General features: G+C 41.6%; 1 protein-coding gene across 2 annotated transcripts in view; it reads right to left on the reverse strand.

Annotated features, from left to right (window-relative positions):
- The window catches only part of ST6GALNAC3 (ST6 N-acetylgalactosaminide alpha-2,6-sialyltransferase 3), a 222,246-nt gene that overhangs the window by 42,608 nt on the left and 153,259 nt on the right, over positions 1 to 26,379 (reverse strand). The window contains exon 4 of one of the 2 annotated variants that reach the window (XM_064516070.1): positions 15,374 to 15,644. The exons of the other annotated variant lie outside the window; for it this stretch is intronic. Within the exon in view, the coding sequence (XP_064372140.1) occupies positions 15,512 to 15,644 (133 nt within the window). The 3' untranslated portion in view covers positions 15,374 to 15,511. Of the gene's footprint in view, positions 1 to 15,373; positions 15,645 to 26,379 lie in introns of those variants that run through there. 2 annotated transcript variants of the gene reach the window in all.

Below are 26,379 nucleotides of genomic sequence, written 5' to 3' on the forward strand. Positions count from 1 at the left end.
GGAGGCATCAAGGGACTCTAGATACTGGTAGCTTGAAGCACGAAGACGATGAAGCACTTTGTTCCCTAAAGAAAGAGAAAAGCTACTGTCAGGTCAGCCCATATCCCACCGGATCTTTTTCTGGACGTTATTAGAATATGCTGAAAATGTGACTAGAAGCAAGAGAGATGGCAGAGGACGGCTGGTGTGGGAAGCTGGAACTAGCTCGTGTGATGGAAATGGGTCTGAATTGATGAGAGCAGCAATTCAGATGAGGAAGCTGCTTTAGCTCAGGCTGATCCAGAATATATCTTCAAGGATATATGATCATCCTTGGTATGTGCATGGATAAGGCCATCCACACACTGTTATCTTGGCTTAAAGGCCACCTGTTTCATCTCACTTCTGCTGCATCTTTCTGTACCTAAAAGAATAGCTTCATAAAATGCATGTATAGTGCATGGCCCTGGTGTGTATTAAAGAGATATTATGCTGTAGCAACTCCCCAAAAGAGAAACTATTATACGAATTAAGACTAAAATAGTCTGTTTTTCTAAGTGTTCATTAAAAATCGACTGAAATCTGCAATGCCAAAGACCGTAACTCAATTTTGAAGTGAGATTCCAGTCCGGACAGGGCAAACTGCCCAGCACCCTGCTTTTGTGGACTATTTGCAGCAATGAGGAACACTTTGCTTCCAAAAGAGAGCGAAGAGCTATGGTCAGGCCAGCTCATATCCCACAAGATCTTTTTGTGGGAGTTCTGAGGATAGGTTGGATGCATATTCCAGCAGGAAGCAAGTGGACATGGCCAGATCTTGATTTTCATTTTATGGGAAGTTTTGACATTCCAAAATGTCAAAAAAGTCTATAAACTAGAAAAGGTGTTTTCCAAAGTAGACATATACAAAGTGTGTCATCAGCCATCATTTCAAAATGCGTTTTGAATTTTCATTTAATTATTATCTTTCCAGTAGAGCAGCAATAATCTGTTATGCACTATTTTAAGCATACTGTAAATACGACCTATGCTATTCTTACTGTATTCAGAAAATGAATATGGCTAATGCTCAGTTGACAATTTGCTCAATTGACATTTTCCTCTGCTTTTCTGAATGAAGGGTATAACTATACAGCACAGATCAGTGCAATGCAAAATCCAGATATTCAGGCTTAGCTAAGGAGTGAAGTGCAAACAAGCCCTGTGTCTCCTGTCTGTAGAGTAATATAACAGTGCAAGAAGTGGTGGCCTGACCTTCTAAAATAGTGAATACTCAGCAGCTACCAGTGAAGATGCTGCACCTCAGAATTTATTTAAACTAAAGCTGTTTATGAAGGGGAAGATTTTCACACAGCAAACATGGAGTTATGGGAATAAACATGCTAGGTGTACCTTGGGAAATCTCCTCACTGTCAAACTCTGGAATGAATGTCCAGCTTTTGGTACCTAGGTGGGTGAATCTTGGTTATATTTCCACAGTGTTTTCTACACAATGACTGGTAACTGAAAAGTCATTATTAGTTTGTGGTGAAACTTAGTAACTCTTTGGGGCAATGTTGAAGTCAGAACTCCTAATCCAGCATTTATTCTCTCTCCAATTCTGTCTTTTTTCCTCTTGTAGGAGGTCTGTGGCCTTGCCAGTATGTGCAAGAAAAACCATGACATAATCCTGTTACATAAAAGTGCTCTTTAAAAATTAATGCTTCCAAAACAATCTCTTTTGTGACTTTTCTGTGGAGCCATGAGGGGAAGAATCCCATCATGTCTTAATGCACCTTCCTGAATTTCTCAGCTTTCCGGAGATAATAGATGTTCTCTGAATCTTTTGTGTGAAACGTTAACATATTTATGTTGAGATCTCGGGTCTGAGGTTGAAGCATTATTACAAAAGCTGCAAAGTAGCAACAAGTTCTAAATGCAATTTTCTGTGAGACAGAAGTACATTCTGTTCCGCGTTCACACTCGGTGATCTTTACATGCTGAATGCAATACCATTATCACATCTATTTGAATTCTTTCTCTGCTAAGGCACAAAAGTAAGAGTTCCTAATCATGCCGCCAACTTCGACTTGCAACCCATTAGGAGACCAAAGTTTCCCTCTGAGCTGGACGTCCTGCATCACGAGAGATGCAGAGGTGAGGGAGAAGTATTGTTTAGCTGCAGGACAAATCGTGTACTCTACACACTGCCGACTGGCAGAGAGCCCAGTCCTGGGCTGCTCTGCTGCCACTATCAGTTCAATGCAGCTTCAACCTAAAATAATTATTCTGTTTCCAGAAAAAGAAACTTTTCATTAAGGCTGTGGCCATTGGTTAGCATCTTGCCAATGGCACTCTGTAAGCCACTACGGAGTGCTTAAGGTCTGGAGCAACACCATATGAACGAGGGCACAAGCTAGGTGGCTCGCTTGGCTATATGCTTTAACATTATTTGGCCCAGGCAGGTTAGAGAAGGATTATACCTGTCATATTTGCAAGAAAGAATCGGTTCCCATTAAGAAATAACATTTGAGATCAACAAGTCTGTTTATTGAAGTGCAGGTGCAGCTGCAATGTGGAGATGAGACACTGTATTGTAATTGTGCCTGACACTGAGGGAGGGTTTTCCAGGGAAACTTCTGCCTGGGCTTCTCCTTCCAGGATGGGAAGCAGCAAAGATTACAGCCAGCTATTTTCACTGCTCTCATCTCTGAGGATCTCTGTACAGGAGTCTGAGAAGGGATAGGGTCTTTGTTCTGCACAGAGAAGCAAACAGCTTCACTAGGACAAAATCATGGAATAAACATGCTCTGCTGTAAAAAGTAACTTGGGTCAATCTGGCTTTCTGTACCCTCAAACAGCAGGAGTACCGCATTGCACCATGTTCTCTGAGCGATCCGGCATAGACCAGATGCATGCTTCAATACTACTTGAGGTAGAACTAAAGCTAATGGACTACACTGGCACCTCGGAGGCACGTAAAACAGTGGGGATGGGCAATTCCCATGAAGGGTAGCTTCAAAGCTTCTGGACCTAAATGATCCTTTCTTTGAATCTATGGGACTGGCAGGTGCCAATCTCATCTATCCAAAGTTAAGGCACCTTCCTCATCACAGAACTGTGTTTTATATTACCCATTCAGTGACCTTCTGGGCTACCCTCCATCAGGGATGCTTCCTGTTCCCCTTATACAGTTACCTGTGCTAAAGCTTCAGCCTCATGTTTACTTTAATACCTTTAATTAGAGGGGTTTTTTTGAATGGTGTGAGTAGCTTCTGAGCCTGAAACATCTTAGATCAAACTGTGTCCAAAACTTTCCTAATCATTCACTTTGTCATTCATAAACATATAAATATATATGTATATGTAATCTGAAACATTTATTCTGCAAATGACCATGATGACATTTCCAGTTTCATCATTACAATTAACAAAGCTTTAATTCGTTCCATCACATAAGAAGGCAAATATTCTATACTCCAAACATGCACCCTTTTTTCAAGATTATGCTTATGGGGCAAATTCAATACACAGTCTTAACAGAATGTAATCTTGAACCCTTTGAAACAAACTCTTTTCCATCAGCCCTGAATCCTACCCCTTCTACTACTGGCATTAATATGCAAAAAATCTGCTGGAACACGCAATTTTTATCACTACTATTAATGAAATGCAACATCATAAACAATGAAGTTTAATTAGTAACTAAAGTGTCTATGGCAATTAAATATGAAGGAAGTGTTCTGGAACACAGCAGGATGGATTATACTTTAAGTAATTTACATTGCAAATGCATTTTAAAGATGTTATTGATGGAAGTTTGGGGAAAATTGAGATTTTTAGAATAGAAGACATTGACTCTATGACACTCAAATGCGTAACTTGGATAAACAAGAACTCGGTAATGGGAACTGCAGGTGGAACTAATGGGAGCTGCTAATAATATGAACTGCACTGAGGAAACATGAAAAAAATAAAAAGAGAATCCAGTGTAATGACATGACTTATTAGTGTTAGGCCAAAATAGCACTTCGAATTAAAGAATTCATCTTCAGTTATATGATAAGGAAAAAATGTTAAAGTATTTCATGCCTGAGTATTTGAAACCGAAGGCAGCTGCTTACCATACAGTCATAACATCACCTGAAAGAGTGTAATTGTTCAAGATTCAGAGCAAAGGTCCTATTTCAAGGCAATTTGTGAATAACTTAACTGGACAAGTGGTGGAACACTGTCTGCTTGTTTCAGTTCACAGTTCATTCCACCTGAATTATTCAACCTACAACGGCAAAGTTGGATAATTGTCAAGAGAGGTCTGGGTAAGAACGAAAACAGAGAGGGAAAGAACTAGGAGGCTGACTTCAGGCCGAGATTTCTCCTCTGTGATAGGAAGGTAAAGAAAGTATTAGCGTTTGGTCTTCTGTGGAAAAAGTCAATGAAAGCTAGATGGTGGAAAGAATTTTCACTGGCTGATTCGCCGGGAAAGTGAGTTTTACAACTTTGTACAGGCCACCTGGAAACGGAGTGAATCCTGGGTTTGCAAGAAGACAAATCAGGCACCTCGCCACACAGGCTGCTCCAATACACGGTATTTCTGTGATCCCCCGGGAACGGGTGCTTAAGTATGCTGCAGCATACTGCTGGTCCTGGTATGGCTGCTGGGAGCAGGAAAATTGCCCCAGGCAGCTTCCCAGAGCGACTGGCTCGGAGCTACCCACGAGGGTAGGTTCAGGAAGGGGCAATTTTGGGATTCGAGTTCTTGGTCTGTAGCGGGCTGGAATTTGAATCGTTCCCACTGAGATTAGCTATAAGAGGAGGTTTTGGTGATTCATTTTTATGATACTAAGAGTCAAAAAATACGGTTCATTTCACAGGCTTTCCATGCGCTTGCAGTGTTTTACTTTTCAGACCAATCTAACCTTTAAAACAGTCTGCCCTCTCAAACTAACCTTGTGCTCAGGGGTTTCTTCTATTGTTTTCTCATGTCTCCCCACTATTCCATACTCACCACATCAATCTTCGTCAGAATTTCACCTGGTTTCATAAAGATCCTCAAGATTGTCTACTCCCTCCTTAAGGGAAGAGGCAAGTAAACAGTGAAAGGTATTTGTCAACAGGTTCATAAAAAAATCCCTTGACACTTCTGCTCCTATTCACATCCCTCTTTGTTTGCATATTTACAAACATCCCAGCACCAAAAGACAGGATTTTCAGGTGTTTGTTTACTTTGCCACTAGTGCAATAGGAGGCAAAAGCGCCCCTTACGTAAACAGGCCTTTGCGATAGTAAATCTCATCTCCCCCGTTTTAGTTCCTGAGCAGGTTTGCAGAATAAGCACTGTAAGGAGCTCGTATCTTAGCCATGGGGATGTCTGCTATATGGGAAAGAAAATCTCCTCTTGCAAGCGCTGGCAGCTCCCTGCCCGGTGCTGAGCACTCCTGTTGATTACAACCTCAGTGCTCAGTGCGTGTGCTTGGGGCCTGCAGGATCAATCTCAGCATTTACAATTTTGCTATTTTAAGGTAAAAGAAAGAAAGAGACTCTTGGAATTTGTATTGTTAATAAGTGGAGTGGCCACAGAGCCAACTTTTGGAGCCAAGCTTAGCAACTAGAGGGCACATAAACGTCTGCATACAAAGTGGCTGACAGCTCATTTTTCCTTGAACTCAAACTTCAGTCAAATGACGTGACATATAGACAAATGGCTGCTTCTGCACTGGCTCATTAGAGCTCTTAGACCTCTGATTCACCTACCATTTTAAATGCAAAAGCTTCCACAAGTTTTGTAAATATTAAACAAAATAACTGTATGTGCACAAACATATGGGCAGGTTTCCAGCCAGCTTGAATAAAAACACTCTCAGTGTTTGTTGCCTGGAAAAAGCACCTTCTTTCCTCTGTGAATGTCAACACGTTACAAGCGGTGGTGAATTCTGATACCCAGAGACAAGCATGTACTTACTCACCCCTGCATGGATGGGGAAAGAGGACCACAGTTAATCTAAACCAGGAAACACCTACATTTGGCAAAGGCTTTTGAAAAGGTCTTTAAAATGAGCCAAATCTAAATCCTGAGTCCAAGAAACACTTGACTTTGAGATGCTCTGTTAACACATGGGCTCAGATCAGAGGTCTAGTTTGAATCTTTTGTTCTCTGGTACCTGTTTCTTCCCTGTGCTTAACAATGCGATCGGGAAGAAAGGCTGCCTTATAATTAGAGCACAGGACACAGCATGGGGAGAGAGGATACGAGCTTAATTGAGACACTTTTCCCTAGGCTTTCTGCAGTCATTGAAGAGAGAAAACTTCAGAAGGCAACTCAGGGCCCCTGAGTAGGCTTCTAATTTTAATCACCTATCTCTCAAATGACTCTCAAAAGGACTCTACTGGCTGTGAAAAGAGGCTTTCTCTCCAATGGGTACAGAAGGAGCGAGAAAGCCAGGTCTTCTAATTTAGGCCTCTAATTAGGAGTTTAAATCCCTCTCGTTCTGTTTTTGCTTATTCCACAAGACTGTGTGCCTGACAATAAGCAGGTGCCTCAGTTTTCTCATCTGCAAAATGGGACAGTTGGTCCCCCTTACATCCACAGGCTGCGAGGCCGATGTTGACGCCCGTGAAGCGCTGCAGCTGCGCAGTGGGAGCACACCGTGCAGGACGCACGGGCCGTGGGGCTTGGCACCACAGCTCTCTGGATCCTGCCTCGAACAGCAAATGTCTGCAGACAACCTCGAGGGAAGGCTGTGCTGCCGATCTTTAGCTGCTACTTACTGAAATTGGAATATGAAGAGACATAAATGCTGTGTATTGTACTGAGAGGCAGTTTTCCCTACAGTAATGCTATCCTGGATGTAGCATAGCTATTTTAAAATGTTTTATGATTTTAAAGCATCATAAAGGTCAAAGTTTAATAACTGTGGCGTATAATTCCCTCTACCTTTAGCTCTACTTCTAGTGTTATTAACTTATCCACAGTCTAGACATAATATGCAGTGCAGCAGTTTGAGCAGTGCTCTGCCAAGCTGACAGGATCAGCTTCTCAAGGGATGTAAGGGTAATTCAGCCTCCAACTTTATTGAATCCTCTTTGGACCAAAACCTGCTAGTTGAATAAAAGTTGCCACAATGTGTCACATGCTACAGCATATAAGAGATTTGAGATGTGGTGAACATTTGTAATTGAAAACACATATCTGAGTGCAAGAGGAAGCTATTTTTCAGAAGATGAATAGGATCATTCCAAATGCATTAACAGCAGTTTTAACTAACATTACTCAACCTCTAAAAATAAAAGGCTCACTTTTGCTTCTGTTGGAAGCTGGTTCAGGCTCTGAATTCATTAGCTTAGCCACTTTGCTCAGATTACTCAAAGAGCACAATACGGCCTGAGTGAACTTGTCACTGTGGAAGAACCCACGTTCTCACAGCATCAACGCAGTCATTCCCCCAAATTCAGCTGAAATAATGATTTATTCAATTAACTTGGTCCTTTCTTCCTGGCTATGGATTTCCTCAACTACATCCATAATGAGACTGATCTAAAACCCTCCCAAGACAATGAATGACCACCACTGGCTCCAACAGTTTCAGATCAGCAGCTGCTCAAAGGAATCTGGACAGCTTTTATACAGTCTTTAGCTCTAAGAGCTGATCACAGACATCTGCTAACAAAAATTTCAGCTGTGCTGCATTTTTAAGTGATCATGTAAGAACGGTGATTCTTCACATAGGTCAGAGAGAGTTGTGTCTAGTCCACAACTGGATAAGCATTAACAAATGAATTTTTGCACATTCAAAATTAAAACTTTGTTTCTTCAAATACTTATACCTAAAACATTAAAATTTACTTTCTGCAGACGTTTATACCAGCTGTGATTGCTTCACTGTTTGCAGAGTTAATGTGAGAGTCTGAAGTAAATTAATTTAAAAATTAAAATGAATATTCATAGAAGTCTTTAGCTCACATTATTCATCCAGCTTTCTTTAACACAGAGGCCAAGGAACAAATGTATATGGAGGCAAGAACATAATTCCAGTCTCTTTTGCTGCCTGGTCTTTTACACATTCTGGGCATAGCCTGCTACTCTCCAGTACTGGCAGTCAGAAAACCTTCACTGATAATAATATTTATATCATAAAAGGAAGAAAATAATTTAATCGTGCTCATTCCTAAGACACAAATGTGGAGAGAAATGTGGCATTTCTTAGCTGCAGAAACATTGTAGTGGAGATAATCTCCTTTCCGTGCTGGAGTCTATCTCCAGAATTAGTATTAATGCCGCGACACCATGGAACAGACATATGGAAGTGTTATTTGTTTCTCATTTACCAAACAGATAAGAATATGGAAACAGTTTCAGTCCATTTGTTTGATGAGCTTCCTAAGCCAGTAATAAACAAATCAATACAATTAGTTTTGGCTCATCATCATTAGAAACCTTCGCTACTGGGACACAATTTAATTATACCTCTTGCTCCGCAGCCACAGAAAACCTTTGGAAACGGACTACTTCAGCAGCTATCGAACCAGGAGGGAGGAGCACGAGGACACATCAGTGACGGAGGAGTTATTTTCTAACCAGGGTGTACAACATATAAAGCATATTGTGCAATACAATTTCCCTGATTACAAGTCTAAAATATTCCTGCCATTAAGTGCTCATGAGCAATCCAATGTGAAACCCAGCTGTAAAATGACTGTGTATATGACGTGCTTCATGTGAATGCTGCAATTAATGTGGCATGCATCAATCACTCCTGGACTTGATTACAAACTGTGCTAATCCTAATTGATTAATTAAGCTGCAAAGTTACATACAGTAATGTACGTTAAAAAATCCTCCCCATATGTGCGCTAATGTCCCCAAATACATTTTCATTGTACAGATGAATGCTGTTACTTTGCTCAGGGACGTGCATCTAGACTCCAACAGCAGAAGAGGCCTCCCTCGAGGGGGCATGACAGCGACGCTCGAGGTTCAGGTGCACCGCAGGCGCACTTAGAGGGGCCACTCTCCAGCACCTTCGATCAACGCCTTAAAACAAACTGCTGTTTGAGCACTACGGCTTTGTGCCACAGCTGCGGTCACTCTTCTCCAGACCAGGCTGCCAGGCTGGCCAGCGAAGATGTCTGCAGAGAAGGGGCAGCCGGGGGCACAGCAGCACCAACTCGTGCAGGGCAAGGGGCCAGGATAACCCATCGCTGGAGATGAAAGAGCTACACAGCAGATGACAGAAAGCTCTGGTGAGCTCTCATCTTGTCACCTTATCAAAGGCTAGGTTTGCCAGGCTTTTATTTGCCACTGATTCAATCCTCCAGGCAAAACAGCTTTGTGAGCTCTAAGATGACTCGATTATAAATAATGCAATTGGGATCACTCAAAAAAATCACATTCCCTGGACATCCAGTGCAATGCTCACTATCGTACTTATAACAATACATCTCTGGATGTCACACATTTTAGATCAACTTGTAGGAAGTTTTTAGAAAATCAATAAGTTACCTCCAAATTAATTGCCTGGATGTTTAAAAGTGTATTTCTGCTCAGTGCCCAGCGAGGCACTGGTGATCGGTACAGTCTACTGTATCATCATCACCCTAATTATCACCTTATTTTTGAATGGCACTAAAAGGAAAAAAGAAGAAATCGGGTTTTGGGAACTGCTGGACGTGTACTTAGAATTTTTTTCCCGTATTTCATGTTTCTAAACACAGACTTAGAAGCTAACTTCAGACAGCCTTTTCTAGGTATCTTTCTGTAAACATAAAAATGACAGCAGGTGGTCTTAGCAGAAATTCAAGTAAGTGCCATAACGACAACATGGATACTGCAGGACACTGAGATGTGGTTCATCTAAGGCTCTGCTTTCAAACTCCATGGGGCTGGTTTCAGTCTTTAGCTGGACTCCAGCGTCATCAGAAATGACTAGTCCATCCTGGAAGGCAGGCAGGAAAGAAAAATTACCCTATGCAATGCCAATATGACACCGCCAATTAAATGCCTCAGCAAGACAGTGCCAGAGTGAACATCTGAAGATTTCCACAAAATAACAGGATTTTTAAAAGCCCTTTATACAGGCCTCTATGTTTTGCTTGGCAAAATCTGTGAAAAATCCTGTGTTCTATTCCATGTTTGTTTATGGTTACTTTCGCATCAGGATTTCAGTGCAGTCTCATGTATTTTTGATTGCATACATGCATATGCATTTGCCCTTCCTAAGGTTTAACACTTTAGCTTCTCTTTCATCAGATCTCTGGATCATAATCCAGAAGTAATGGTCTAGCATCACTTAAATTGCCATCAGAGCACGGAGCTATTAAATACAGCTGAGCTGATAAAAGGGAAGAAGCCACAACCGGTGAAATGTATTGGTGGCTGAGCTGTGTAACAAATTTATCAGCCTCTTCCATAATGCATTACCACTAGTAACTGGTGTGGCAGGGTGGAGAGGGCACTGTGCTGTTGGTGCTATTAAAAGCCCATTTTTTTTCCAAGGAAGTTTGCACTGCTCCCATGGAAGTGTTCTGCTTTGCTGTATGGTCTTTGTAACACCTCCCTCAGCCTCGCAGGACATGACATTGGCTGCAGGCCAGTACAGCAGATCGTACAAGAGGCTACGGATAAGATGAAAAGGACACGAGCGTGGGGGAGGAAACACGAGTTTATGAGCACAGTCATGCCTGAAGAGCGTGGGGAGTCGAACCTTCAGCTCAGTTCAAGGACCCACAATAGCCCTGCGCCTGCCGCACTCATCGCCTCTGCTCAGCGTCCGGGGGAAAGCCAGCAGCAACCTTAACTCAAATGACCTCTTGCCCCACGCTGATGTGAAAAAAGGAAACTTAATCAACTACAGGGCTGTGATGTTAAAAATCTGGCAAGGTCATTTTCCAGGACATCTTATCCACTATAATGCAGTAAACCATCTGCAAAGGTAACGGGAGATTTTTGTCTCCTTGAACCCTTGTACCCCTTCTTGCCTGAAAACCTGATCCAAACACCTTTGGATTCGATGGCAACGCCCTAGGGCTGTGAGATTTCACACTCTCAGTGCAAGTTTCACGACATTTAGTACTCTTTGAACCCCACTTTCTGCAACTGGTTGACTAGATGGGAAGTGCCACTTTCGATAAAAGAGGAAAAATCTTCCGGCCATCATGATTTCAGAGAACTGGAAAACATGAACCCTGGAGTCACAAGAATAAGAACACAAATTGATGGAATTCCATGTTTCTGAAACCTCACCCTCTTGGGAGGCTCCACTCCGGATTTGAACACCTCGCAACAAAGATGTTAAGGCACCTATGTAGACCTCCAACAGGCTTCTATACCCGGCCCAGAATCTACGTATGGAGTCGGGCAAGAAGCTCTGCGGTATGTGCCAGTGCAGATGTGAGGATGAGCACATGAGCCGTTTCCAAAGAGAGACCTCCTTGCAGCATCTTGCCTTTCTGTCAGCAATACTGTCTTACACTGCACCAGAGAGCCCACGTTCAAAAAGCAAAAAAACCCAACACACTATGGGACTTGTAGAGAAGATGGCTGACTGAAGCTGTGACCTTGTATGGCAGTGGAAGAAAGTGAGGCTTGTTACCATATCCCTAGAAACCCTTTCTGAAAAGAATACACAAATGCATTTATTTCAGTGGGCATTCATTCAAAAGAATGCACAGGTTTTGTGCTTTTATCTGAACATCTGATTTTATTTATATATATATATATATATGCAAAACTGTATTTGATTCTGTCATCAGCTGGGTAATTTTGCTGTTTTGTTGTTTCTTTTAAAACAGACAGTAGCTGCGAATAGTGCAAAGCTAAAAGCTTTAAATGCACACAAGCTTACCTGTGCGTTTTCTATAGCGCCTCTCGATCTGACAGCTCCTCACCGATCGGGTCGTTCAGGTCCGCAGTTACAGTGCCCATTAGGGTCTGGCGGTGATTTCTGCTGTTTGATTGTTCTAACAGTTCTTCCTAAGAGGATGAAGCGTTATGGCCAAATTCTCTATTTCTATAATGTACTTCTAATAATAGGCCCATAATTCTTACAGCAACCACTCAGCCATATTCACATGCTGCACAATTTAGCGGCTGTGAAATAAAACAGTCATAACTTTGAGATCCCTCGAAATCGCCTCTGCTTCCCAAGCTTTAGTTAAGCTCATCTGCACGCCAATGGGAATCACAGACGTTTGTCTGCAGATGCTGGTTCAAAGGACAAGTCTCATGATTTCTGAACACATTCTTCCATTTTAATTGAATTCAGACTCGCTATAAGGATGCTGAAAGGATACTGCAGAACTCAGTTCTTTACCGATGGCTTTTTTTCTTCCAAAACTGAATGGTTTGAGTGGATGATTGTCATGGAAATGAGTGAGAAATGTCAAGAGATTCTGGATTTGGAGTGTTCTGCTCCTGATATCAGATCAGATTGTATTGTAATACGTAATTAATTGTGTATCTGCCCAGTGTGCTCAATTAGAGTGCTTTGATAGACTGAAATAAATATTTCTTGTATGTATACGCCCAGATGGCTGACTTACATTAGCTGTCTGACCTATAACACTGAATATCTTTATGTGCAGTTAAAATCTCATGCATACTGTTCCATCACCATAGTTTCTTGAATTTAATAGGATATTAATTCAGAAAGTCCTTTTAAAAGCATTTGAGTTGAGATAAAATAAACAATATGTAGGAATTTCACCTAATCTAAAGATCCAGTAACAAGGGACAGCTCCAGTTTTATAATCTTGCTTCAGAAGAGAAAGCTTTTCACATAATCACTGAGAATTTTAATTTCTCTGCACAGAATGAAATTCCAAATGGTTTCTGACAGTAGTAACTCTTATGCAAACCTATTTCATTTTAGTAGCTGAACATCAATTCATATCATAATGAAAAGCAAATCTTCAAAGTTCCCTCTCTCTCTCTTCCCCAGCATTTAATACAAATCGATGACACTACGTGACTGCTATCACAGCATCTTTCCTTGCAGATTATTTTCTTAGTTAGCTTCACACATTTAATCAGCGATGCTAAGATACTAAAATCACTTTGCTGCCTTTTTTCAATTTACCAAGACGCTCAGTCTCCCTCCAACTTTCAGTGAGCATGTAAGTAAAATGATACTGATTGAATATGGATTGATGTGGGGGTAATAGTTATATGTGAAACAGCATATATTGTATTTAAATTCAGTGATCTAACTTAAACAGAGGAATTTTTGAGTACCTGCATCACAGATGGCACAGCAGTTTATCTTTTAATAGGTCTCCTGTTATAACCCATAAACTTCACTCAACAAGCTGAGTAAAACATTTTATATATATAAACTGACTCCTAATTGTGTGCTGACATTTGTAATAGTGCAACAATCTCATGGATCTTTCTATTTTATTTGGCAAAGTGCTCTTTACAATATCATTCGTTCTCTCTCCCCTGAGATATATAAAGGTTTAACTGGAGCTTTAGGATACACTGCACATGGTCAGAGAATTCATCAACAGCCGGCTGACCTCTTTATTACTCCTCCGTTCCCTGGGCTTATGAGAAGCGCTGCTAATGCAGCAGGCAGCACCCCCAGGCCTGCCCCAGCGCTGCTGGAGGGATGGCCCGACTCCCCTCGCACTCGCGCTGCACTAAGTCTGCAGGAACTTCGCCGAAATCATCAGTAAACCTGGTCGTTGTGAGAGGAAAATGAAGCCCCTTATCTCTTCAATGGTGTTTTTCCTCACTGTAAAGTAAGTGCTTTTTCTATATTGAGGCTATTAAAAATGCCAGAGCGCGTCTTGCAAGGCCAGAGACGTTCTACTTTTACAGCCAAATTCCAGTTTGAATAATTACAAGAGACAGTTAAAAAGTACACGTTTTCAACAAAAATAAGGGCAATGTTTTCACGAAAACATTTTCCTTCCATGCTGTGTTTTCCTGACTGTCTCAAATGCACATTTGTTCTCTCCTTTCATTCCTAAATGTCTATGTGCTGTTTAGCAGCCGCTGCACTTCATCCCAGAGGTGGCTGCATTCCACAGTGGATAAAAGAGACTCTTTTATAAATAGTAAAGTTAATTATTTCATCTTATTTCTTCATTTCCACCAAGATTAGCTGTTATAAATAAATACATTTAAAGTCATCAAATAGTACTGCCTAATTTCCCATTAGATTCATTCTCTACACTTCTTTTCCATAAAATCAGACTCAGCTTTTTTATACAAAGAGGGCACAGGATTTTTAATTCCACTAGGATTATGTCTTTGGGTCAAAGCATAATTGCCTACAATAAGCAGAAGCATAAAAGAGTGACTTGGAAATGGCGAGACAATATGCTGGACCTGTTCAAAAGACATCTGGCACCCCAGTTCACTGATAGCAATGCTGAAGGGCATTTGTTTTCCCCTGCTATGCGAAAATTCAATTTCCCTTGAACTTGGGGGAAATTGTATTTTTGTTGATAAAAGGAAAAATAAAGCAGACAGATACCCAATTTTGGGGGTATAAAATACGGCATCTCTGGCTTCACATATGGTATACTACTGCTTTTAACAAAATACTGCTGGTCTTAATTTCTTCAGAGAGCAGCCAGACCTAGGGAGCTGGGGTATATCTGTGGGAAGACCAACAGAGAGACGAGTCCAAGCCTTTGCAGTTAGAGTTTGCCTCGGGCTCTAACTGTTATTCAGCAGAGCAGTTTGGCAGGGCAGGTACTATGTTTTGCAAGGCAAGAAAGGGTCTCCATTCCCCACCCCGATGCCAGATGGAGCTAATGAACTACAATTAAGATAACGTTCACTCCATTCACACACGGATTGGCAGGCTATAAACGGTGGGTACTGCGTGCTCAGTAGTGCTCTGCAGCAGCACGCGCTGTGCTCTCCCGAGCTGGGCAGCTTGTGCCAGGTACCCCCCTCGCCCAACTGCCTGGCTCTGAATTTGCCCCAGTCACTGCAGCTACCTGCTGGTCCCCAAAACACCCCCAAGAAGCTCTGGGAGGTCCTGGCCACATCTCCTGGCTGCTCCTCCTGCACTGACTACACGTGCCTTGCACAACCGCCTCTCCAGTCCCTCGCGGTTATTCCCACAAGGGGGTAAATGCCTTTTAAATCAGCTTTAAAGCAGCCGTGAACAGCTGGAGCCACGAAAGGCAGCCTTCGAGAGCTGGATGCCCTCAGTTCAGCCGTGGTGTAGCTGGGGCACGGTGAACTGGTGAAGCCTCCAAACACACGGGAGGGTGAGGGGGATTCAGCACCCTCAGCCGCCGCAGGCAGCCACCCTGCGCTGGGCTGCCGCAGCCCCGCAGTGCCTCTGCGCGGGCGGGCGAGCAGGCGGGGAGCTGGGGCCTGCGTGCTGAGGAGGCGGCGATGCCGCGAGCGAACACTGCAGGCCCTCTGTGGGCCCCGGCCGGCTGCTGGGTGCCCTCGTTAACAGCTTCAGCACTTGTGCGCAGCAGGAAACATTTGGAATAGCAACGTTAAGAGGTAAAATCTGCTCAGGACAGATGGGAAGCTTCATTCACCCCGGGACGGCAGGCTCTGCAAAGGTTAGCCCCAGACATAGGTCTACAGGCACCGTGAAATACCGGCGAGCATCAACTTCAGGTATTTGAGTCCACTGTGAAGCCCGTTTCTTTTCCATCTCACTCCCTCCACGGGTTCACAGCTCTGCCATCGCTCCCACATCCCGAGAGGGAACCTGTAATGATTTGCAGCGTTAGGCAGATTCCCAGCACAGTCTACAGACGAGTCTAACCCAGCTACAGCTTTCTGGGTCCGGCACAGCGGGATGCCCTGGGCAGGACCGACGTACAGATTCCCAGGGTGGGATTCCCAGGGCAGGAGTCGCGGCGCAAGCCCAGAGCTGTCTGCACCCTCGTGTTGCCGAACTATCAAAGCACCAGTGTGAGAAAGGCTGCAAACAAACCATGCGCCTCTCACTGCAGACACTTTAATCAATATTATGTATACCTCTTAGAAAGAAAAGACATTCTCGAAAACAAATGCCGATCCAAACAGTCTTTTTCCCATTCTTTTAAAAAAATGCAAAAAGTGTAGTTTGTGTCCAATACTCTAAAAGTTGAGAAAACCAGGTACCATTGTACTAATAGGAGGAATACATCTCAGCAGCAAAGGCAGTCCACTAAAAATGCCAACCACAATCACATGCTTAAATCCACAACACTGAGACAGGCTGAATGTCCCAGCTGAGTTCAGTCACCCCAGAATTAGCACAAAGCAGTATCAGCCATTTCTGAACTTGATTTTTGCACTGGACAGATCCCAGACAACTTTGTACCGCAATTTCACTGCAGCAAGCTGTATCAAGACATTTCTGCATCAAAGTGAACTCTAATACTTCTAGGAAGCTTGTGGGACTTCTGTATAATAATTAAAAGCTTCCTGATATTATTCACTGTAACTGATTCTGTGGAAAAAAATTTACAATGATCACTCCTAACACTTGGAACAGATATTCCAGCTATCTGGCCAAACTTGTACAAACTGACTTGCTCTGTACCTCTCTCACTCACTTTTCCACTGGTGTCACTTTTTTCCTCTTTCCCAGGGTGGAATTGATTTTCAGACCCAACTTTTTTTTCTGCCAGAAACTTGAGAACCAGCATGGCAACCAGACAGAAAAAAAATACAAAATAGCACATGAACTTTCTGCCATACTAAGAAAGAGAAAGATCCCACCTCCGTTGTGCCTTTACCAAAACTTTGAATCACGTACAACAGGATGCTAACTGACTGCACATGCCTACGAGATACCATGCATAGCCAGAGGACACCAGAGCTTCTAACCAGAATTTACCTCACCCGCCTTTGCTAATGAAGAGTTAAGTGTCTACATCCAGACTCTTTTTAGTCTCCAGAGAGAGGGCAAACAATTTGCTTCACTTATCTTAGACAGCTCTTTCAGAATAAAATACTTTTTGGAGATGCTTACTGAAAACTACCTGAAAGGAGGTGAGAGACTTCCTTAAACCAAATGCCAAACCTCCACACTGCCAAAACTGCCAGCTGAAAGTCTACCTGCCTAGGGATTTTACACCTCAGCCTTATGTCATTTCAATGAACTTCTTTATATTTTATATTTAAAATGATGAGAATAAAAATTCAGTCACTTAACTATGTTTAATTTAAGCCTTTTGTTTTCACTGGGTTTGGAGCTCTTGCCTGCAGTAGCTAACTCATTTTACATTAGTATTCTGTGTCAGGAAGCTGCACCCTATGACATTAGGGCCTAAAAATTTCATGGCTGTATTCTGTAACACTAAAATCAAAGAATCCAAATCAATGCTACAGATCACAGGATGCATCACTGGGAGTTTCTCACTATTAAAAAAACATGTCTCATGATCTATCTTGTAAATACACTCTCAATCAATTTTTAAAACATATATTGCTCTGAGCATGTAGCGATGGCAATGGGAATGGCACGAATGTCACTGAGATATTCCTTCCCAAATGTCTCCCCTGAGTGAAAGATATTTTATTGAACTGATATGTGAAGCTAGCAAGACAGTGGTTTTATATATATACCAACAGTTAGTTATAGCCAGAGTCTTATGTAGAGCTGTCAACTAATGTTATGGCCACTAATAACGCTAAAAGCTGATTCTGTGAGGCCAGTACTTTTATAATCCATAATGGGGAGGATGATATGAAGAGATGCAACTTATCATTATATCATCTTCCATGCAAAGGCTTATAAATACATTTACCTCTGATAGATAAGCTAATGGTCCAGCTGAATTCTATTTTTTTTCCAAAATGTATTTAAACTATGATGAAAAACAGGTGATTGTATTACCCGTGTTATTAGGGTAATCATAGCCGATCTTTTAAGAATCAGACCAGAAGGCAAACAAAAAAACCAATCATGAATGAAACCAACCCATGCCATTTTGATTTCTCCTCTTCTGCTGCCATACACAGAAATAGAAGAAATGAGAGCATTCAACCGTGCAAAGACTGCTGACCAGACTTCTTTGCACCCAAAGGGCATGAAACGTAGAAGAGAGATGTCCCTAAACCTTCTACGCACATCTGCAACCCACTCAGTTCCACTCAGTGCTAGTCTGATATGACTTTTTAAACTGTAACACTGTAAGGTAATTTGGAGTTCAATTGTACTTTAAGTAGAGATGGCTCCCCTAGGAATTAGAAGAATCAATTACTGCATATTAGACCCTTCAGATAAAACTTCTGTGTGAACCTTTAATTTGAAACCAGTAGGCTTGGTCCTCAGCAGAAAAGTCTGCACTTTGTAATTTTTGCCTTTAACAGTATTTTCTCAGATGTTTTTCACATGAGATGCTCTGTATCTCATTGTCTTCCAACTCACTCCTTCAATTCCTTGCTTTTGCACATCAGAGACTGAGTTACACTTTGGAGTCTCACTTTCAAAGCATTGAGTGAATTGTATACCTTTACTATTACTAAACTCTACAACTGTTTCCAGTCTTTCAACCAACAGACTTAAGGTTAAATGTAGATTACATAAATTAGTGTAACCTAGCAGTCTCACCGGTCCCTGATGGTGGTTCACGCACCTCACGAAAGACCAGTGCACACGAGTAGGACCTGCAATCTTTGTGCAAGAAAGAGAAGTCAAAGCCAGAAAAGCAGAGTTAGAGTGAACTGGGACTGATGCAAACTCACAGAACTGTAAAGGGTCTACCAGGGTCTGGTGTACGACATTAGTCCCTCACTGTTATGGGCGCTCAAATTATTCAAGCTATTTAAAAATAAGCTAAGATTTTCAGAGAGTAAGAAGGATATAACTTGTCAAAGCAGATCAGGAATCTAATCCCAGTATACAGCAACAGAAAGTAATGATTACTAGATGGCCAGCTCCATGCAAGATGAACAGTTGGTCTGTAGTTTCAAAAGGCAGGGAATGTCCATATCACCAAATTATCACGCCTCTCAAAGTACATGCTGTGACAGGCTGAAAGGAAAGAACGGGCAGAGACTGAGCCATTAGAAACAATGCTTTTATATTTAAAGTACAGTATCTAGATATTTAAATGTCTCTTTTCACTAGGATACTGGAGTACATTACTTTTCTAAAAGGACAAGATACACTGCAAAAACTGAATCATCAGTATGTTCCCCCAGCATATCCATCTTTCATTTACCCAACAGCATTTCATAATACTAAGTTACCTGCAACTCCAGCAATCATACCGAACTTCATAATAATGTTTAGAAAAAACAGCACAAGAAATTAAGACAAATGGAAAATCTCTGCTTTTTCGACTAAGGAAAACATTCCAATGTAGCATCCAAATTCCACTTTCTAGATATTCCATAGGAATATTCCATAGGATATTTCCATAGGAAAAAAAAAACAAGGTGCCTAAATGACCGTATTTCATTTTCAGTTGTAATATAGGCTATTTGGTCGAAGACGTGCTTTGGAAAATGCTTCCCCCTGTATTTGTGCTATACCTACTGATTATAACCAGCAGTTACTGATGATTGTGAAATGTAACCAAAAATAAAACACTGATGAAACTTAGCTGTCAGCTCTCAAATTCCCTAGGACCAACAAACCATCTCGATTACTTTGAAGAGAGGAACCAGCTCCTGATACAGCATCCCAATGAAGCAATTCTTTCCATTAATATTAAGTTCAACGTGAAGTCTGACTGAAGTCAGGGAGGCCTAGGTTGAAAACCAGATTAAAGATACGCTGTTCAGACCAAGCTTGGCTTTACCAGGACTTGGTGGCAGTGAGGAGAGGGGGAGGAAAAGATAAGGACTGGCTCAGAGGGCTGCAGCACTGCTCAGTGCACAGCCCAGATCCAGGGGAACTTGCATAACACAGCAGCACAGCTTTTCCACCATCCAGTTCTATTAATGCCATCTGGATGCCACTACAGGTGCATCTGTGCTCTCCCAGGTTGCTATGCTGAGCAAGAAGAATAGCAGTATATTGTGGGCCATTTTCATCAGGCTTTCTTCAGCTAATTTCATTCATCTCATGGCATAAGATCACTCCTAGCAGCTCAGAGATGCCTAATGAAAAGAGAAATACTGTATCTGATTCCAGTCATGCTATTCTAAGGGAATTAATCGGAGTCATCATTACCTTAAACACTTCCATTCAGAATGGTTTTTATGATAAGCTCAAGAAAAGTAAATGCCATTTCAAATAGGTACCTCTATATATTAAATCAAATAAATGAATGAGAAAGTGCTGCCACTTTTTGGCTATAATCCTGTTATTGCTTACAGCCATTTCTAATGCAAATGAAGAGCGATGAAGCAGAGCTATTTAACAATTTTCTTTGATGGGCAGTGCTGACTGCTGGAAAGTGGCAGGAATGCAACTGCTCAGATGTAAAGCGCTCCAACGCGTCTTGGTAAGATTCTTGCCCAAATGTAATGATCACCTCTCTCTCTTGCAAAGCATGATCCTTAAACAAGTCTCAGCTGACCAATACAGGCTTATCTTTGCACTGAGGCCAAGAGGCAAGAGTTGTGTTGAGTCATACAATATCTTAGAAAACGTGCAATTTCTAGTGAATTCCACTTAGGAAGTTCCACTTCTTTCCATTTTTAAAAATGTATTTGATACGGATGTGATTATCACTTGCTCACCTAAGTCTCCCTCCCAGCTAAGTGTGAGCTTACGTGGGCGAGAATACACCTTGTGCTTAATAAACGACAGAGCGGCACATCAGGAGCCAAAGTTGGGAGCCTACATTGGGGCCCCTGACTCAAGAAGGCATCCGCAGCTCTGCCATAGACTTGCAAAACGATACCTGTGCACAACTTGATAAATGAGTCTATGCATGAGTTTTATCATCACAAAAATGGGAAAATTAAAGCTGATTTGGCTTCCTGTAGTGCTTTAAGGTCTGTGGATGATACGCACTACGAAATGCTAAGTATTATTAATGAAATCTAACTGGAGGAAGAATACTGATTTCAGTCTTGTAAATGGGCTTGGAAACTGTGCCTCTATTTAATAAAACATTGCATAAGACCAGTAGGAGGTTGTCATCAGGTAAGAGCACACAGACGAAGCATGGTAGATTATATGTCTACTGTAAATTTGAGCACAGAAAACTTCTTAAGAGACTGCAAATTATCTGGACAATGTGAAACGGTGCATAAACACCAGCTTCAGAAGGGTGTAGCACAGGCTGTCTTCAAAACGTCTCTGGGAAAAGAACAAGCCACGACAACCCGCAATTTCCCGAGCCCCTTCGGTGCTTCTGTCTGAAGAACGTGGGACTTCTCCCCTCACGCTTGCACTCCGGGCTAGGCTGCGGGGGCACCCTGCTCCCGCGGCGGGGGGCAAAACGTCCCGTCTCCACACCAGCCTTCAGCACACGCTGCTACATGCTTGGGGGAGCAAAGCTACTGACACTGCAACGTGCAGGAGAACGTGAGGCGCAATATGAATGAAAGCAGCAATGAAACCCATTTCCACTAGGCAAATAAGGCCTGGAAAATTGGGCAGAACTCACTGAAGAAAACGTCTATGATCTTTTTCAGGTCCAGAAAACATACAGGAAAAAAAACCAAGAAAGCTGTTTCTCAGTCAAACCGACCAGGTTTCAAGGATGCTACCCAGCATTTCTGCAACAATATTTCACTACATTTTTGCTCAAACCGCTTCCCACCTGAGGAATGACTTCAGAAACGGAGGAGCAGGGCTTGCTGAGATCCATATGTTGCGGTGAGAGGAGATGTAGCGCCAAGCTTTTTCCACAAGAGTGGGCAGGGCAATCCGTCTGTCCTCAAAGGGCATATTTACAGGAAATCATCAGAGATAAATGTGTGGTTTCCACTTTCCTGATTGGGGCGGATGGTACTGCATGATTGCTATTCCAGGTCTTCAGGTTTCCTGCTGTTTTCAATACTTTGCACTTTAAACTGTCTTACAACTGACTTTGTTTTTTTGGTTTTTGTTTTTCTTTAATTCTATCCATTTAGCTAGTTAATGCTTTTGCAGCCCTTTTGAAGTTGTAAAGCACCGCAAATTTAGCAACTCTTCTTAATAATCATTTGGACAAATGGATCCAGAAAATTGCGTATTGATGGAAGGAGTTTATGTTCTTTGCAGTCAAATATTTTCTCACTAGTTTCATGCAAAATTGCTTGGCCAAACAGATTTTCCCAGGGCTCTCTCAATAATGAATGTAACTTTCTTTTGTTCCTGGCTCCCCTCCGAACCCATCAGGAAAGGGTAAAACATAATGACATAGGTCTGTTGTCTCCTGTAACCCTCTGGGACTGTTTTCTCTAATGTGATTGTTAGAAAGCCAGCAGTTATCTGCCAGGAAATAAAACAAGCCATTTTCCTTCCAAGTAACACTGAAAAAATCTGAATGCCACAGAGCCTGCTCACTCGTGCTACATTAATTTTTAAAAGAATCAATTTTGTAATCTTTCAATTATGGTTTATTATAATGATAATAATCACAGAGAAATCAGTTTTTTTCCATTGCTAGTGCTGGTGGCTGTCATCAAACCACTTTCAGCAATGCTGAAGACACCTGGACTAATAAACCAGGCATTATTTATTTATACTTTAGCTTTACTTGTTTAGAAATGAATTAAACATCAATTCCCTTAGCAGTTGGTGATGCCGCAAAAACAGAAAGCAAATGAATTGTATCTATAGCACATAAAGACCTAGAAGTCCCTGCCAGTCAGGCTATCTTGTGCTGTCATAATTGAAAGGTATTTACAAAAAGCCAAAACAAACCAAATAAAACTTGCTCGTCGCTAATACTAGGGAACTGACGGAGCAAGCCTCCGGATGAACACCTCGTGTGTTGGGAGCTCACCCAACGGCTGTCGTAGCTGCAGTCAGGCAATAGCACACCACCTCACTTTGCTTTTCATACGGAAATTGCTGCACTGAGGGGTGTTTAGTACACCTGAGCGAGGACCTGAAGCATCTGTGATAGCTCTCCTCACTCGGTGCAGTGCATCGGGGGATGCACCGAGCATGCTTTGCAGTGCTGTAATTAATAGGCTGCAGGGCCCAAATATCCATACAAATGCTTGCAACTGCATGTATTAAACTTCCTGGGTATTTTTTAATCTTTCTTTTGGAGTTTCTCCAGCCTAAAAACTCAGGAAACAGTATCTCCCCACTGCATGTCACTTCAAATCGATGTGTTTGTGCATCTAGTACACACACACACATGCAGATATATAAAAATTGCCATATAACAGCTCCAAGCCTGTATCAACGCTCACATATACAGAGCTACACACTAACGTAACAGGGAACACATGTTGTTCATACAGTAGGTCATGCCAGAGCTCAGCAAGTAACAGCATGATCATAACGGGTTTATATTATGTTCACATTTTAAAATAAAAATTGTACAGGAAATCAGTTGGTTTCTGATCAAAATCTGAGCTCCCTGCTGTTTTAATTCGTGTAACCAACAATCATCAATAAATAATCAAGCACAGCTTCTACACCCCACTCTGATTTTTTTTTTTAAGTAAAGGACATACTGAGTTGGGATCTGCAATTCGAGATCAATCTTCCAGTAGTTCTGTTCCAGTACTCAAGTGAAAGAGCTAGGGAAAGGGAAAAGCAATGGGAATGGGAACAGGAAGGCAGAAATAAGGGTCAGCTGTTCCTCCTCAGCTACCTTGCAGGTACCTTCAGTGAACCATCTGAAAAGAGAGTGTGCTGAAAACAGGAGGTGTGTTTGAGGCAATATGTTTCACAATAAAAGGACAAAAGGCTGAGAGAAGAAAGCTATATATATATATGAGAGAGTTACAAACAATAAGGCAGCAAATCAAAGAGAAAAAAATGTGGAAAATATTAGTAAAGTAATGATAGAGAAGGAAAAAAAATTGAAGGAAAGCAAGAAACATGTCAAGGGTAACAAGTATCCCATTAAAGAGAAACATGAACAAAGAAGAGTTTGTGACCAAAACACATCGACAGCTTCACAGCCTGTGATTTGAGTTGGCTAATCCAAATGGAAGAGTCTGAGATGATAGGAAAGAGGAGGTGCAAGAGAGGAAAACCTTCAGGAACTGCTTGAAGCCAGGCCCCAGGCCTCACAGACAGCATGTGCCTTAGTACGTACCAAGCTCTCCTGGCATCCAGGCACCAAAGACTTGCAGACAGTAACCAGGCGCTGAACAACACCATGCAACCCTGTGCAATTTGGCTCACAAATTCAACCTGCCTTTTGGTTCGCTGGAACAGAAAATTAAACTCTACCCCTGCAAAGATGCAAGACTCTGAACCATCACCTCCCGGGAGAGGATCTTGCAGGTGGACTCCACCACCTCCAGCTTCACTCTCTGCAGCAGCACTCCTACTCCAGTCAGCCTGAGATGCCTTAACCTTCCGTTTGTCTGTGGTCAGGAGAAGCAGAGAACATGGTAAAGAGAAGGAAGTCCGTAATGCCTTCCCCTTGACCAGAAAAGGCTTCTCCATCTCCGTGGCAGGGAGGTCAGGCTGCCACGTGCCTCTGGTAGCAGAGAGGCTCCCAGGTGCATCTGTGTCTCTGCTCACGCTGCTTCTATCTCCACCTTTATTTCCTAGTCAGGTCTAAAGCACTCCCTGGGTATACAGGGAATGAGGGTATTTGGGCAGTGGTTGAAAGAGTGACCAAAGACCAAGCATTAATTCATTCGCTCATTTGGTAAATAAAGAAATCAAACCATTTGTCTCTCAAATGCAGGCTATTAACATAAGCTAATTAAATACCACACTGCTAAACCAAAGACATTTTCTATGGATGTCATTTGGTATAATACCTAGAAAAATCAATGCAATTACATTTTTAATACCTAGTTCATAACTGCTTTACTCATCTCTCTCAATTGTGCTTTGGAATGATATGGATTACGTGATACAATTCCCACCTCCATGAGTCTGGCATTTAAAGGTAACATTCAACCATGTCTTTATGTTTGGAAAATACAGAAAGTATTAAAAAATGGGGAGCAATCTTACTGCATCTTTAAAAATCAATGTAATCTGATCTGGATGGACAAACACCAAAATGTCTTAATTATAATCAATGTTATTTTGTTCAGAGTATTTGAGAACACTATCTATGCATTTCTGAACTAAGCACTTTTACCTTTAAGCTCAGTATCCCAAAATACAAAATGAGAGGCTTCTATATCCATTACAAAGCATACAACTGATAACAACAACAGAACAGTTTGAAAAAAAAGTGGAAAACTTGTTTTCATACTTGTTCTTGAATGTTCTGCCTCTGTATTCAATAGAAAAGGAACTTGATTATGTGGATGAGCCAACACTAAAACAAAATTGCCACAGACGATAATGCATCTATTTAATGTTTTTCAGTCACCTAAAGAGAGAAGATTTGTATTCTACTGACTGATTCAAAGTCACGCTACCTTCATTTTTCTAACACATCAGTGGTAATACACTGGCCTAAATTTATTTAGCATTTTTGTTCAATGCAGTCATGTTGCAAGATTTGACCTCTTCCGGTAACTTAATTCCAGGCTAATAGAAAGATGTTAAAAAAATTAACCTTTGGGAAGACTGTATGTACCATCTGATACAAAAGAATTTGTACCAGTTGGTTTTTAATCAGTCACATTTCCAAGTACATAAAGAAGGGACACAAACTTTACTGAAGTATACAAATTTACAGTTCTGTGCAAAATATTCTCTCTTTACAGGAAACGCAGTAGTATTGTTAAATGTAAGTAGATACCATCTTCCCTGTTTTCATTATCTGTTAACATTATGTAAAGATAAACTAGAGTATAATGACTCTTTTCATTATCACATAATTGTTATTTTAATGGTTACGTTATGAGCAATATAATACTGTACATATTTCCACCTTTCACATTAGTGGGCAATTATTTTCAAACTTTCTATTATAATCCACCCACAGAGACCAAATTATTAATGCCACCATTTTAGTATAATGATGACCATGGTTTTCAAATCAATATGATTGCCTCAGGGAAAAATGTAAAGTAATAATGAAGAAAATGTTTATATAATATGCCAACCTCAATCCTGCTACACAGACAGAAGGAGAAGTTTCAAAGGAAATATTTGGAGTTGCTCTTGCTAGTCCTACCCTGAAAGTGGACAAACACATATGAAGGCTATTGTTGCTATTTCAGAAACAGAGGAAAACTTTAAGAGGTCCAGAATTGAAAGCTTAGAAGTAAAACTGGAATAAGCCTTCCCTGCTATAACATCCCCAAGTAACATCCTCTACCACATCCAGCTGTCTGAAATTCTTTCTTCCCCACTGGTAAATAGTGAACCAGCCTTAGTTATTCATCCATTCATCACTTTTCTCTTAACCAAGCAAAGCAGCGTAGCTTGGCAGGAAGCCACTGGTGCTTAGACAGGCCTAAGTAGTATATAAACTGGAGGATAGCCTATGCAACGTTAAAATGTCGCAAGGCACTTG

Source organism: Dromaius novaehollandiae, chromosome 8 (assembly GCF_036370855.1).
Source record: "Dromaius novaehollandiae isolate bDroNov1 chromosome 8, bDroNov1.hap1, whole genome shotgun sequence".
Taxonomy (NCBI): domain Eukaryota; kingdom Metazoa; phylum Chordata; class Aves; order Casuariiformes; family Dromaiidae; genus Dromaius; species Dromaius novaehollandiae.